General features: G+C 46.8%; 2 protein-coding genes across 3 annotated transcripts in view; one reads left to right on the forward strand and one right to left on the reverse strand.

Annotated features, from left to right (window-relative positions):
- The window catches only part of EFR3A (EFR3 homolog A (S. cerevisiae)), a 68295-nt gene extending 67877 nt beyond the window's left edge, over nucleotides 1-418 (forward strand). For both annotated transcript variants that reach the window (XM_006830710.1, XM_006830711.1), the window contains exon 23: nucleotides 313-418. In XM_006830710.1, the coding sequence (XP_006830773.1) occupies nucleotides 313-418 (106 nt within the window). The remainder of the gene's footprint in view (nucleotides 1-312) is intronic.
- A 6566-nt stretch (nucleotides 419-6984) lies between these two features.
- OC90 (otoconin 90) overlaps nucleotides 6985-15576 on the reverse strand; it is a 36817-nt gene continuing 28225 nt past the window's right edge. Inside the window, exons 11-14 of the mRNA XM_006830841.1 lie at nucleotides 13685-13801; nucleotides 11094-11265; nucleotides 8458-8564; nucleotides 6985-7280 (exon numbers count right to left, since the gene is read on the reverse strand). Of these exons, the coding sequence (XP_006830904.1) occupies nucleotides 6985-7280; nucleotides 8458-8564; nucleotides 11094-11265; nucleotides 13685-13801 (692 nt within the window). The remainder of the gene's footprint in view (nucleotides 7281-8457; nucleotides 8565-11093; nucleotides 11266-13684; nucleotides 13802-15576) is intronic.

The raw sequence follows: 15576 nt of genomic DNA on the forward strand, positions 1-15576 counted from the left end.
TGTGTACATATATTCAAATGGAAATGTCTATTTTAGACCTAAAACCAGCTTGGCATATTTCTGACTATCCTGATGTGGTGTTGTAGGATCAGCACTGGACTGGACACCTCAAGGTCATCAGTTCAAACCCACCAACTGCCCTCAGAAACCCTAACCAGGGTCGCTATCAGTCAGAAGCAGCTCAGTGGCACACACAGCAGTGAGCTGCTTTCGTACGGGTGTGTGTCTGACAGCGTAGAGCCCTGTGCTTAGAGGGTCTGGTTTTGCTGTTGTGGGTGCCGGCCTGTTAAGACTCATTTTCTTCTTCCTCAGCCCTCCTCCAAGTCCATCAGGAACACTGACCATTACTTCGGGGCATGCCCAGTACCAGTCGGTCCCTGTCTACGAGATGAAGTTTCCAGATCTGTGTGTGTACTGACTGACTCTGGAGGAACAAACCGAGTTTCCAGGGCTTACCTAATGCATATTAATTAACATACTTCTTGAAAACAATGATGAGACTTACCTAAACAAATGCTTGGTATACCATACACTTTGGAAGATGTTCTTTAGAATACTTCTGCAGCTCGAGCTAGCTCTAGACCATGTTCATTGCTTAAGAAGTTTCAGCTGGCTTTTAAAGTGGAACATACATTGGTGTTACATTATTCCATTGTTAAACTGTATTTTAAATTTTTCACAAACATGTAATATTTTTAAATTTTAATTAAGTCTCAGAAGATTAAAAGTGTATGAAGTGACTACTGTATTTCTTAGATGTCTACACAGCTGCTTAGACATAGAATTGCTTTTCTGGTCATCTGCAAAAGCCAGTGTTCACAAGTGTACTCTTAGTCCTAGGACTGCAAAACTGTGGTGTGGCTCTTGTCCCCATGCTTTAGACAAGTCCTGAGCGCCTCCCTCTCTCTGTCGCTGTCATCCGGTGTAATAGGTGTTCCGAGCCTTTTTATGGTGATGAGACGTCTGTGGAACCATGTCCCTAGAATAGAACCCCGCACATGGCTGTGCTGATGCAGCGGGTTCCTGTCATACTGTGTTTCCTGATGAGCTTCTTGACTATTCTGCTTGAGAGGCTCAGCGTGTACTCTCCAAGCTCCGAACTGTGCAATATTTTTTACATCATGAGATGTATTCGTTTACAGGCTCTGCTTTGAAATTATAGTCATATTTTGCTGTGGCACATTGAGTAATTAGCATATATATTTAGTATAGAGAAGAGTCAAAAGACATTTTAAAACAGCTACTCCTTCATTTGTGAAGAGTCTGCACATACTGTTTTTCACTAAGAGCACATTCATGTCCACGTGACCACCAAGCATGGTTTTAAATCCTCATAGTCTAAGAGTTCCCCAGATGGACTTTTGGTTTGTCCGATTAGAATGATAACTTGTGTGCAGCTCTGAGGGGAATCAGTTTGCTAAGGATTGTCAGTTCAGTGTAGCTGTGGCTAATGTAAGTGGCAGACCGCTAGGGTTTTATTAAAGGTGTTTGCATTTTAGAGAATGCCATGGCACAGTGAAAATTAGCTTCTTTTGCAACTCACGAAATTCTCTTAAGAGATTTTTATAAAATAACCTGTTTATAATCTTACCTTTTCAAATTAGATTTCTTTTTACATAAAGCTATTGTAAAAATAAGACAAATTTTAGCTTAAAAAACAATTCCGTTTTTGGCTTTTGTTTTTGTTTGGAACATTCATTAAACAATGGGCTGTGGTAACTTTGTGTTTAAGATTATTTGCCATGTTTAGTAGGAAAAAAATGTAAGAAAGCGGTAACAGAGCAAGCTTACTTGAACAGTTTTGAATATTTAAGCCAAAGTATGCATTCGTGGTCGATCAAGGCGGTCCTGGGTTCAGCACGGCAGTGCACTCGGCAAGGCTTGATACCCTAGTACGACTGTCGCCGGACTTCACCTCCTGATCACGGAAAACGTGTCGCCGTCTAATAGACCAACTTTGTCTTGTTTGGTTTCACTTTTTCATTTCTCTTTTTTTGTGTTTTTAAAAGAAGATGCTAAACTTTTGTTAATTAAAAAAAAAAAAATCTAAGCAGGGGAACATGCAAAAACAATCACCATCCACTTGGATGTCATTTTCTAAATTAACACTGTGTGCTTTTGTATGAAAATATATATTACTTACTAGCCTAACAAAAGATATATGTTCATTTGCACTCCTATAAAACGCAAACTTTACAGAATCCCTTGTTTCTCTGAGGTGTGAAACTGCATGTCCAGAAAACCATTGTAGTTACGATTGCTGCTCATCACACCTGTCTCTGAGTCTGTCTGTAAACTGGGCGTTTTGTGGGGTTTTCTGTCCGTTGGTTTGAAATCACAGTAGGATCCTGTGTGTCTTGGTCCTGCTAGCAACAAGGGGTCTTTTCTCTGCCTTCTCCCTTCTGTGAACACGGGGGGTTTGGCAGGTAATTGGTATGCATACTGTATTGTATCCACTACGGATTTTGAAAGTTTTGGATTAGCTGATGTTCACTATATTGCTTTATTTTCATAGCTGTTAAAAATCTTAATAAACTATTAATCATTCTCTTTTTTTGCTGCATCTAGTTGCTTATATCATTTTTTCCGGGGCAGTTAAATGTTCTTCCTGTTTATGTTGTATGTGACTGCTTATGTAGCATGTATCTGAACGCACATACACAAATACACCTATACATCCTTGTACACACCTCCATGCAAATACACATATGCACACTTCCTGCATACTTCTGCACTCACTAGTTGATAGAATAATGCTACCATGCACTGTACCAGGAAGGAACTTATCCTTCCCCAAAATGTTTCTCCTTTGCCACCTGGAAATGAAACTAATTTATCTCATTCATGATGGTATGTGGGAGTCCTGGTGTGGCTCTGTAGGATAATCAGTGGACTGCTAACTGTAAGGTTAACCTTTCAAATCCACTAGTCAATCCTCTATACAAGGTTGCTATGAGTTGGAACCAACACGACAGCATTTAACAACAACAACACACTGATACATATGTAGTGTCATAGATTGAACTGTACCCCCGCCCCCAAAAAATAAAACTATATGTCACCTTGGGGAGGCCATGATTCCCAGCATTTTATGATGTGTCCTGAATCCTACCTCTGCATTAATGAGATAGGATCATGTGGGATGTGTCTTGCATCATAACCCTACAAATCACCCCCTTACTTGAATCACAGCTTTTTATCTTAAAAGAGATAAAAGGATAGAGAACCCAGCAGAGAGGAGGCGGGGGCTCACTACTAACAGCCATCAGATGAGTTCATCCTTTGGACAGGGGTCCCTAAGCTGAAAACCTGCTAGACTCAAAGGAAGATTGATGTCAAGACACTCGCAGTCTCCAGGGAACACCGGGCAGCCCACAGATGTTGAAAGGAGACAAGAATTTTCCCTAAAGCGGTGCTCCGAGTCCCCACGACTAGCTTCCTCTATTAGGAGGCAAGGAGAGAGACTTACCGAGAGCAAAGGCAGCACGAGCTGACGGCACACTGACTCACAAGTAGAACCTAGCACTCCCATAGCATCTGATGCTGGAGTCCCATAGCTTCTTGATAACAGTGAAACCCAGATCTTTCTTGTGCAGTATTTGGTTGGTTGCCAAATAGTTAGATGCAGGGCATCTCGAAATGGGACTTTTTCTGTGATTGATTTAAAGGGCCGATGTGGAGTTAGTTGACTGGTTTGGAAGGCATTTCTTTCTGGAAATGTAGAGGTTAGATACTCTGTATTAAGACTCTATGGGAAAAAGCGGATGTTTGAATGAAAGCATCTTGGGAAGAAGCTGAGGACTTTATTTCTTAGCTGGTTACGAAGAAAGACATATCCTGAGGTATAAGATCAAGTCTGTACCAAGGTTAACTGTCGCTGAGACAAAAGCACAAGTTCTAAGATGTAACAAATTATAAGAATGCCCAAGCCGGAACCAGCCATTTCAGGTATGCCAGGCTCCTACACACCCCTAAACTTTGAGAAATAAATTTGTGAAAACCATCCACTTGTGATATTTCTGTCCTAGCAGAACTAGAGAGCTCAGACATGCCGTAAATGTAATGAAATGTGTTTTTGAAATGTGAAAATGCACTTGTAATTCATATGTATGCAATAAAACCCAGAATGCTCACTCACGTGTTACTACGTGTTGTAAAGAGTTGCGGTCTAAAGTGGCTGTAGTCAGCAGTGAAGAGCTCTAGCAGAGATGGAGTTGGCCTAGTGGACTCAGTGTGGTATGCATCGGAAGAATCGGAACCCTATCGGCAGTCAGGGTGGCTTACAGCTGAGGTGGAAGGCCCACAGCTTGTGTGCACAGGCCGGCACGATCGCCGCCTTTCTGAACATCCTCATGATTGCATTTTGAGCTCGGCCTGCCTGCTGCAGAAATGCCATGGAGCTCTTCATTAAATGCACCACCTTGGAGTTGATTCCACCTCATGTTGAGTCCGTGGGTCTCGGAGCACAACACTGCTCTGTAGGGTTTTTGATGGCCAGGACCTTTTGGAAGGAGATCACCAAACTTTCTACCAAGGCACCTCTGGGTGGATTTGAAATGCCAACCTCTTGGTTAGTGTTGTTAATTCCATGGATTCAGTTCTGACTCAGTGACCCTGCACAGGGTTTCTGAGGCTGTAAATATTTACGGGAGCAGAAAGCCTCATCTTTCTCCCACGGAACAGCTGGTAGTTTTGAACTACCAACCTTGAGGTTAGCAGCCCAATTTGTAACCACTATGCTACCAGAGCTCCTTTCTGGGTTAGTAGCCGAACACTTTACTGTTTGCGCCATTCCTCTTTAAAATGTTAAGCGCCATCCAGTCGGTTCTGACGCATAGCTACTCTCTCTTCCCCCGTGCCACTCGGGGCATCGATTCTGACGCATAGCTACTCTCTCCCCCCGTGCCACTCTGGGCATCAATTCTGACACATAGCTACTCTCTCCCCCCGTGCCACTCGGGGTATCGATTCTGACGCATAGCTACTCTCTCTTCCCCTGTGCCACTCGGGGCATCATAGGCTGGTTGAGTTCAGGGAGTTCTTTTACACAGTAATGAGGAGCACCAGCTCTGGGTCCAAATCCAGCCCCATCAATTCCCAGCACAGTGGCGTGAAGCAAGTACTGAACTTTGATGAGTCTCGGCTTCATCGTCTGTGAAATGGGCGCGGTTAGTGCTGCCCACAGAACATGGCTGTCAGGACCAAATGAACTGCATGGAAGTGTGTCTGACACAGGAAGCTTTCAGTAAGGCTGTGCTTAACTCTTCATCCTAATGGGTGGAGTTCACTGTCCTGGGCAGCTGTGGCAGCTCTGGACTCAGGCCAGCCATGCCATATTTTTTAACCTATTCCTTCCATACAAATGGGTGACCTGGTGATGGTGGAGCTGGACCACCGAGTCTGTTCCGACTCAACGAGCTGTGCGGGGTTTCCGAGACTGAGCATCTTCACAGGAGCAGAGATCTCATCCTTCACCCACAGAGCGGCTGCCGGATTCCAACTGCTGACCTTGGGCTTAGCAGCCTGCACCGAGCACCTGAGTGACAGGGCTGGGTATATGCTCTGAGCCTGTGGCCTGGTCTTCCATTAGGTGGATCATTGGTCTCAGTGACACAGTTTGGAGGAATTTGTCAAAGTCTTATCTGATGGACACATGTGAGCTGGAGTTCAAGCCCTAAATATGACTGTCATCAGCAGGTTGTAGAGAGACAGGTGGGCCTAGAACTGAGCCTGGGAGGCGCCCTGACACTAGAGAGTCACTCAAAATGGAGAAATAAGTACAGGGGCTGGGGAAGAGGCCAAGAAGGTGGCGGGGAGCCAGTAGCATATGTAGTTGTAGCTGGCAAGAGGAGAAGGCTCGGGAGGAAGGCGTGGCCATGGGGCTGGGGAACACTGAGGGGTGGAGATGAGATGTGGCCATCGCTTTCAGAGCTGTTGTACAGCCTCAGCAGGATCCTGCTCCAAGATGGGGCTTACTACATTGACAGGATGCCAGAGTAACAACTTTTATAAAGGAACTTTAAATAAAAGGCCTCAGGACAATACAGAAATAGGTATCGTCTAGGGCAGAAATAAAGTGGGAGGGGGCACAGGGAGACATTTACTGCCCTGATCTTTCAGCCTGGAACCCGTGAAAGCAGTTCCTAACTGAAAGATGCACTGTGGAAGAGAGACCTGGCCATCACTTCCCCTGAAGATGACAACCAAGAACCTCTAAGCAGTGTCCTCTACCATAGCCCTCAACAACTGCCTTTCTGCCACTTGGTGCTAACTGCAGTCACGTTTCAGGGAGGCGGCTGGTGGGTTTGAACCACCACCTTGGGGTTAGCAGTCCAGTGCTTTTCCTACAGTGCCACACAAGGACTTCTTTCAGCCACTAGATAAAGCCTGTTTTTAAATCAAGTCTCATCCCTAGGACAGAAGAGCAGTTGGCCCCCTTCTCAGATCTGAGGTGGGTGGCAAGTATATTCTCAGGAAGCATGCTAGAAGAGCTGTGACCTCAAAGAGAAGCATCTGTCTTTGGGGGATTCATGGTGACACATCATGATCTCTTAGGATTGACCAAACGTTTTCTCTTCCTACCTTTTTTATTGCAATACAAACTGCACTTCTCAGTGATAACGAAGGGGACATATTTTTCCCACCATCACTTCTGTCACCTGACCTTTGCTATCTATTTATGCATCAGTGTCTACAGTTAAACATTTCTTTAAAAAGCAAAAACACCCATACACAGAGTTGACTGGAGTGTTTATTGAGGTATCATACTGGGCCACAGGTTGCACAGAGGTGCCCATCACCTGCCTGCTCAAAGTATACAAGCAGACCACACCTGTGTACAGGGTCTCGCTACTTCTGTTCCCTTTGAGACCCTGCTAACATGGGTACTGTTGTCCCACTAGGTAGGAGAAACAGCCCCTAAGAGGTTAAGGGAGAGGAGGAGCTAAACTACTTGGGTGCTGGCCATTTTATACAGGAGACTGACTATCTCCCCTGGGGTGGCCTGGTCCCCACGGGACCAAGTGACTTCCGCACAAATCTCCTGGTTCTCAGGCCCTTCAGGAGAGATGTGGCTTCCTCGCTGTTCTCCTCGGAGCTGGAGTCCAGGGAAGATGCTGAGGGTTGTCCATGCATACTGTCCACACACGGCGCCTGGTAACCCTGGCACTCCACTGGACCTGGAGACTTGAGACTTTGGTTGAAGAAGGCGGAGGCCATGCACTCAGCTGCCGTCTGGTCACAGACACACAGGAGCTTCTCACAGAGACTCTGCCCCACACCTGAGGGGTGAGAACACAGCAGCAGACGTGACTCATGCTAGCACAACAGCCAAGGCCTCCATGGCCCACCTGGGAGTGCCTCCACCCGCCATCTTGGGACCTCTTGGGACACTGACCCTCTACTGAGAATGTTCTGAATTTTCTCTTCCTCCTTAACTCATACTTGTCTGTTAAGACTCAGGTTGGCATCACTCTTCCAGAAGGCCTTTACTGAGCCTCTAGGTGAGGCACTGCAGGATAATGCGCTGGACCACAAGGTCTGTTTGAACCGCAAGGTAAGCAGGTCAAACTCACCAGCCGCTCCTCAGAAACCCTATACGAGGTCACCATGAGTTGGAACCAACTCGACAGCACTTAACAACAGCAATTAAATACTGGACTGCTAACCAGAAAGGTTGGTGGTTCAAATCCTGGGAAACCCTGTATATCCTGACTCAACTGCACATTTCAATTTGAAGGTCAAGCATTGAGCTCCTAACTGAAAGGTTGGCAGTTCAAACCCACCAGCTACTCTTCAGAAGAAAGCTGTGACCGTCTGCTCCCATAAATGTGACCGCCTTGGAAACCCTGTGGGGCACTTCTGCTCCATCCTACAAGGTCACTATGTTTAAACCCAGCAGCCCCTCAGCAGGAGAAGCTCCGACAGTCTGCTTCCACGTGGAGCACTCCTACTCTGATCTCCAGGGTCCTGAAGGGGTGGAAGCCACTCAGTGACACTGGGTTTCATTTGGATTTCTGGTCTACTCATGACTAACTTTTGGCTGTATCCTCTTTAAACTTGAGTCTTTTCTCAAGTGGGATGTTGCTGTCAAGTTCTGATGGCAACGCCGTGCAAGTGGGGTAGGAATTTTAAGGATGTGACCTCTTGGATGCAGATTGCCAGGTCTTGATTTCAGAGGTGTCTCTGGGTGGGCCTGAACCAGCAGCCCTTGGAACAACAGTAGCTGACCACTTAACCATGCATACCACCCAGAGAGGAATGGTGTGATGGCTTCAGAAAGTTCCTGGAGAAATGGAATTACCAGATGATGGAACTTTTCTATGGACTTCTTCAAGCCTCTGTGTATGTTAAGACGAGGATGACATCACAAAATGAAAGGTGCTGCTTGGAAAAGTGCCCCCTCTGCCTGCGCTACTCTGAGGAGTCGCCGGAAGGAGCGTGAACCACAGTACTTACACTTGGGTGTCCCGTCCATGCATAGCACCCGTGACTGAGGAGCCCTCTCCAGCAGACAGCCCAGTCTCTTCACCTGTCTGAGGCAACAGTGGTGGAACGAACAGCACCTAAGACCAAACAGACCTTTACTGTCCAGAGCTTCCAGCTCCCCAGAAGTCCCCTAGGTGCCTGTTGCTCCCACATTCCCTACAGTGATTGTAGAAGCCAGCGTTTCCTGCCCAGTGCACATAGTCCTGAGTCGTACACATTAAGTATGGTTGTCCAGGTTGTGCACTGCAAAAAGTTCCATCTAACCTGGCCTCAATCACACCATAGCGTTTGCTAACTCCAAAGCTGGGAGGTTGGCATATGTCTCGTCATTGTTCCCCAACAACATTCCATGCAGTCCTCCCTGTTTTCCCTGTTACCCACACAGCATGTATAACGGGGTTCAGAAAGTTCACTAGAGTCAAGGGCAAGATGGTGGAGCAGACAGACGCACCAAGCAGACCCTCTGCAACAAAGCCACAGGAGGCCTCGTGAAACAGATGGTCATCCTGGAACCCTGAGCATCAGAGGATGGGACGGAGCAGTGACTGAGTGTCTACTGGAAGAGGAAGCTGAACAGCAGTAGTGACAGAGAAGGAAAACGGCAGACCGTGGGCTGGTGTGAGCAGCGCCACCATCTTGAGCTTCTGCCCACAGCTGTTGGGGTTGGAGGTTGGCAGCAGCGGCATGGCCACTCCCTGCCCATGCTAACGCAGAGGCACCCCGTCCTCTGCAGCCTCTGCCATGCCTGAGGTTTAGTACCAAGGGTAGCACCCAGCTTCCGGAGGGTGTGAATTCCCCCAAACTGTGCTACACAACTGAGTAGAGAGCTAACTGCTCACACTTCCAGTTGTCTGCCACATGGGCCAGGAGAGAGGTGGTAAGTGCCTGAGAAAACACCAACATACAGTCATCAACTCCAAGTAAATACAGCACCACAATGTCTTGGGGAAAACAGACATTTTCAGCTGACACAAAGAAGACAGGCTGCCTCACACAACGACCAAAACACAGAGTCAAAAAACATGCCACCAGAAATGGTATCAGAACTACCTGGTAAGGAAAGTAATTAGACTACATGGATTGTAAGGAAGAGCAAGGCAATTATAAATGAAATCAAGGAAAACAGACAAAACTGGAAAATTTCAGGAAACAAACTGACAAAATAATTTTTAAAAAGGAGGGGGGGATGGAGGCAGAGACGATGATGTGGACAGATGGAGCGACTGGAGACCTTGGACCCGGAGAGGGAGAGGGGCAGTATGTGGACACCGGCGGCAGGGAGGGGCAGGCTTGCCGGATGTACCCTTTGGTTGATGGATGATGCATGGAAGGGATTGTAACCATGGCAAGAAAATGATATACGATGATATCAATGTGAAACTGATGTCCTCCCATGTAAACTATCACATAATTCACAATAAAGCATTAAAAAAAAGGGAACCATACAAAGATAATGTGGAAGTCAAGATGAACACTTACTCCTATCCACCCATACCCCTTAAAAATACAAAAGTTTGTGGAAGATCCATTAGCTTTTCCACAAACTTCTCAATGTCCCCTCGTACTACAGTGGGCGGTATTTTCTTTTTGACTCCTCCATCTTGTTCACTGTGTGTTCTATTTTGTCTTAATCATTTTGGCACCCCACCACCACCACCACCACCACCTAGCACAAAGTAGACATGCAAGAAATGTGAGTTGAACAATTACGCAAATGAATGAATAAATTCATAAATGTATGAGACCAGTCAGAATCCCTTTAAGAATGGAAGATACAATCTTGAGTAGTTACTCTTAGTTATTAAGAAGCTACTTTGGTTTTGTAACATAAAGTGGGGAGCAGTTTGTCTTACAGTACAGGAACAGAGGACCCTAGGATCATCAAGGGAGATGAGCACAAGCGGGATCCCGCAGGACCCTATCCAGAGAAGTAGCAACATCAGAGATGGAAGCAGAGATGAGGACATGGAGAGAGGGAGCTGCTGAGGACTCAATTCATGGGAAAGAAAAAGGCTGTATGCTGGCGGTCAGGAGGCAGCCTTGCAGAATGTTCCCTTTGGTTGTTTATATTATTATATATTCCTGAGTGTTTCTGTGTGCATCCCCAAAAAACAGAGGGACTAGAAATAAATATTGTTGAATGATGATGCACGGAGGGGGTTGTAATCATTACAATGAAACGAAATACGATAGGATGAGTATAAAACTGCTGTTCTCCCATGTAAACTATCACAATAAAAACTTAAAAAGAAGAAGCTACTTCATGGTAGTCTTCTGCCTGTCAATCCAACTAGTCAATCAATTGCACATATTGCCCATCACAAGCTAGGACATTTGCATCATCTGAAGTCTTTGCATCTGGGCATGTGCACATCTGTGGTTGGAAGAGCTCTCAACAAAAAAGCCCAAAGCTTCGGACCACCGTCTGCCTCCACCCTTTCCTAACTGAATCCCCTCTCCCAAGTCATCTCTGACCCTCAGGAAAATGGGCACAGAGTGCGATAGTGCACCTGCCAAGCTCTTTATGAAATGTGGAGGAGGCACGTGTCTTTGGACTCAGATAGCATTAACATCACCTCCTCCCCTCACTCACCCTGTCCACATACCTGTCCAGGTCATCCCTGGGGTCACCTCGTCCCTCTTGCCCACAGTAGCAGCCATAAGATTCAAACTCCTCTGGGCATCTGGACGTCAGGCAAAAGAGCATCTCTCCAAGCTGTGGCATTCCCTGCGTGTGGCCCCCGTGTCCCAGGTGCCGGAACGAGAGCCTGTTACAGACTGAGGAAGCATAGGTGCTCTCAGGAGAGCAGGACATATCAGTACAGCTTCCTCACGATGGGGAAACCAATGCACTGCACCTCTAGCCCAGTTATTGGGAAACTGTTCTGTGACAAGTCCCTTGCAAGTCCTGTTCACCAGGCTTCAGACCCCCTGCCTAGACATCTTGTGAAAGCCCCAAAGGAATGGGGATGTAGTCGGACCAGTGTTCCTTGGGACACCGCCACGTTAATCCACCACGACCGGTCACTGCCGTTGCCTCACTGCCGGTGACCCTACAGCACAGAGGAGAACCTCTCCCTAGAGTTTCTGAGACTATAGATCTTTACAGAAGCAGACAGCCTCATCTTTCTCCCAAGGAGAGGCTGGTGGGTTTGAACTGCTGACCTAGGAGTGAACACCCAAGGTGTAACAACACCAGGGCTCCTTCATGTTATTGTTTTCAAGTGCCGATGAGTTGGAACCGACTCATGGCGACCCTCCCTACACAGGGTTTCTGAGGCTTTAAATTTTTGCAGGAGCAGAAAGCCCCATCTTTCTCCTGTGGAGTGACTGGTAGGCTTGAACTATGGACCTTCGCACCGTTGTTGTTGTTAAGTGCCATTGAGTCGGTTCTGACTCATAGCGACCTTGGATAGGGTTTCTAAGGAGTGGCTGGTGAGTTTGAACCCGCTGACCTTGTGGTTCAAACTGACCTTGCAGTCCAGCACATTATCCTGCAGTACCACACCAAGACTCCATTATTGTTGTTGTTAAGTGCTTTTGAGTAGGTTCCGACTCATAGCAACCCCATTTAGGGTTTCCAAGGCTTTTAAAATCTTTGTAGGAGCAGAAAACCTCATCTTTCTCCCCCTAAGTGGCTGGCGGGCTCGAACCGGAGACCTTGTGGTTCACAGTCCAGTACTTATAAAGAGGCACCACACTCAGCAAGACTCCACTGTTGTTATTGTTGTTGTTAGGTGCCATCGAGTTGGTACTGACTCATAGCGACCTTATGCACAGCAGAAAGAAACAGTGCCTGATCCTGGGCCAACCTCACTGCTGTTGGCCACGCTTGAGCCCACTGGCATTGCCACTTGGCCAATCCATCTTGTTGGGGATCTTCCTCTTTTTCTCTGACCCTCCACCTTACCAAACATGATATCCTTCTCCAGTGACTGACTGGTCCCTCCTGACAATATGCCTGAAGTATGAGAGATGAAGTTTGGCCATCTTGGTCTCCAAGGAGCACTCTGGCTGCACTTCTTCCAACACAGATCTGTTGGTTCTATGGGCAGCCCATGGTACTTTCAATATTCTCCTCCAACACCATAACTCAAAAGCATCAATTCTTCTACGGTCTTCCTTATTCCCTGTCCAGCTTTCGCATACATATGAGGTTATTGAAAATACCATGGCCTGGGTCAGGCACACCTTAGTCCTCAAGCTGACATCTTTGCTCTTCAACACTTTAAAAAGGTCTTGTGCAGCAGATTTGTCTAATGCAATACATCATCTGATTTCTTGACTGCTGCTTCCATGAGTCTTGATAGTTGATCCAAAAAGAATGAAGTCCTTGACAACTTCAATCTTTTCTCCATTAATAAAAATGTTGTTTAGTGGGTGCAAAATCTTTGTGTTTTCCCACTCCAGGGAAGTGAAAGTCTGCACATCGTAGGGGGTAGTTCTGGCTATGGTTTTAAGCTTCCTGGATCTTTCAGGTCAGCACACCTGGGGCACTGACTTGAGAGCAAATCGTGCCTGTGATTTCATTTCTCCTTCCCTGTGACTCCTCCTCTGTCTGCAGTGCAGGTAAGTTAACCTGAGGCTTTCAGTGCAAGCTTAAAGTCGAGCAGAGAAGAGCAGAGAAGAAGAGACACTAGGAAGGCTTGCTGGCTTAGCCGCTTTCTCTAACCCGGCTTCCTCTGCAGCTCACTGGACGTGTGTCAGGCTTGCTCAGATACTATTCCCAACTGGCTGTGCTTGCTTACGGGTGTGGGTCCTCTTATTGGGACCAGAGGGGAGAATATAGGAGGATTATGAACACCAAGTGCTTCATTCTTTCCAAGAAACCCTGGTGAGGACAATGTTGTTGCTGTTAGGTGCCGTTGAGTTGGTACCGACTCAAAGAAACCCTACACACAGCAGAATGAAGCACTGCCCAGTCCTGTGCCAACCTCACAATCATTGTGCTGTCACTGTGCCAATCCATCTCATTGGGGGTCATCCTCTTTTTCTCTGACCCTCCACTTTACCAAGTGGACGATGGTGAGGTCATTGCCTCCTCAGTAAGTCAGGGTAGTGAGACAGCACCAGGACAGTGGACATGGGTCCTTCCCCAGGCTCACCCTCATCATAGCTGAGTGTCTACAGGTGGCCACACCAAAAGAAGGATGTCTCCATGTGGCTTCCTTAAACAACCTAACCAAAGGATGCTCACCTTGTCCCGTTGTCTGCTCAGGACCCCCTTTGAGGGATGGTACTTCCAACTCCAAAGGTTTAATGCCATCAGGGACCAGGGTGACACCTTTAGCTGTGACAATAATCTCTGCAGATCCTGAAAAGGCACAAGTAGAAGGGCTCCACATTCAGAAGGGGGCCAAGAATAAGTTTGGGGGTGGACAAATGGTCAGTGGCAGGTGGAAAAATGCAGCCTCCAGCAGAGTGGGGTTTGAAGGCCTGAACCCTACACGAGAATTCTCTAAGATAACCTAAAACAGCATCCTGCTCTAGATCATCTGCCTGGCACTGTGTGGACCAGACACATCACAGCCTTGGGCTGTCCTGTTGAGAATCACGGACCTGCTTAGTGAAGATCAAAGGGCATCATAGTGCTCCCAGCAAGTGGCAGGGAGAAGGAATGTTAGGAAAATGATGTTAACTCATGGAGAATCAAACTCCTATTTATGACCCTCTACTTCCTTGCTCGAAACATTGCAATGGTTTCTCATCACCCTCAGAATGAAGAGCAAGCTCTGGACTGTGGTCTGTTAGGCTGCCTGTGGTAAACCTGCCTCCCTTGCCAACCTCCGCTCTTACACTCTCCCAGAATTCTCTCTTGATCTCGTCCTGCTGCCCCTCCTAACCAAAGAAGTGACACATCCATCCTGGTCTGACCCAGACAAATACAGCACCTGCGGGCTCAGTCCCAGAGAGATGCCTAGTACCAGCCTCTTTCTGCCCCCCGAATTACAGTCTTCCCCACACCACCGTATTGCCTTGCTTCATACAACTGGTCTCCTGCCTCCTCCTGTTTATTGTTTTCGTTCCCATGGACAAAAGCGTCATCGTAACCCCAAGTTGCTGTGTTAAACATCAAACATCGTGCCCAGCTCTCAGTCCCACAAACAGAATTTGTTTCTTCATGCCAGACTCCCAACTGCTAGGACCTTGTCAATTCAGGATAGCAGATTAGCAAGAAGGCAGTTCTAGAGTGAACTAAGTCAGAGTTTCAACTTGAGCCCAGACACATACTGGATACGATAGCTTGTATCAGCTTGGGCAAATCACGTAACCTCTCTAAATTGAAATTTCTCCAGTTGTAAATGATATTTCTGATACTTCTTTTGGGGTTTGGGATGATCTTTCTAGTTAAATATATAGCAAAGAAGAAGCAATCTATAGTAATCATTAGGATGACCCAGCGAATCAGAAAATATCCAGAGTTAGAGACTCCAGGTGGAAGACTCTATAGTGAAGAATGTTCCAGAGCTCACTGTCTGCTCCCTGCAGAGTCTGAGGCTCCCGGTAGAAGCCCCCATCCCCTAAGGAAGAACTTTCTAGATGAATCAAGTGTGTGTTACTTTATTCTCTTTAAGGTCTCTATGCAACACAAGTAGTTTGCTGTCAGCTGCTAACTTGAAGGCTGGGCTTCAGACCCATCTATTAGTGCCACGGAAGAAAGGCCTGGTGATCTTCCATAAACGATGACAGCCAAGAAAACCCCATAGAACTGTTCTACTCTGCAACACAGGGGCGGCATGAGTCAGAACCGACTAGAGGGCAGTGCATTGTTCTGTTTTTGTTGTTCCTGTTTATCCTTTTTATAGGAGAGCATTTGGTATTGACATCCTCCCCATTTGAATAAGTTCCTCTGGGGTGGATCCTGGCTTCCTCTGTGAAATAAGGAAATGAGGACCCAGTGCATCCTTGGACAAAGGCTTCCCATGTCTCGGTAACCTCGGCTCTGGCACTGAACCCTCTACCTAATTTGTGTAGGATTTGAAAATTATTTCTACACTTGGGTAAAGGGTCCCAAAGGGGGGAGGGGGACAGCTAGCCCAACCCAGGTCCCAAAGCTCCATTGTAAATTTTCATCAAAGAAAAGGGGGG

The sequence above is a fragment of the Chrysochloris asiatica genome, unplaced genomic scaffold, assembly GCF_000296735.1.
Source record: "Chrysochloris asiatica unplaced genomic scaffold, ChrAsi1.0 scaffold00001, whole genome shotgun sequence".
Taxonomy (NCBI): Eukaryota; Metazoa; Chordata; class Mammalia; order Afrosoricida; family Chrysochloridae; genus Chrysochloris; species Chrysochloris asiatica.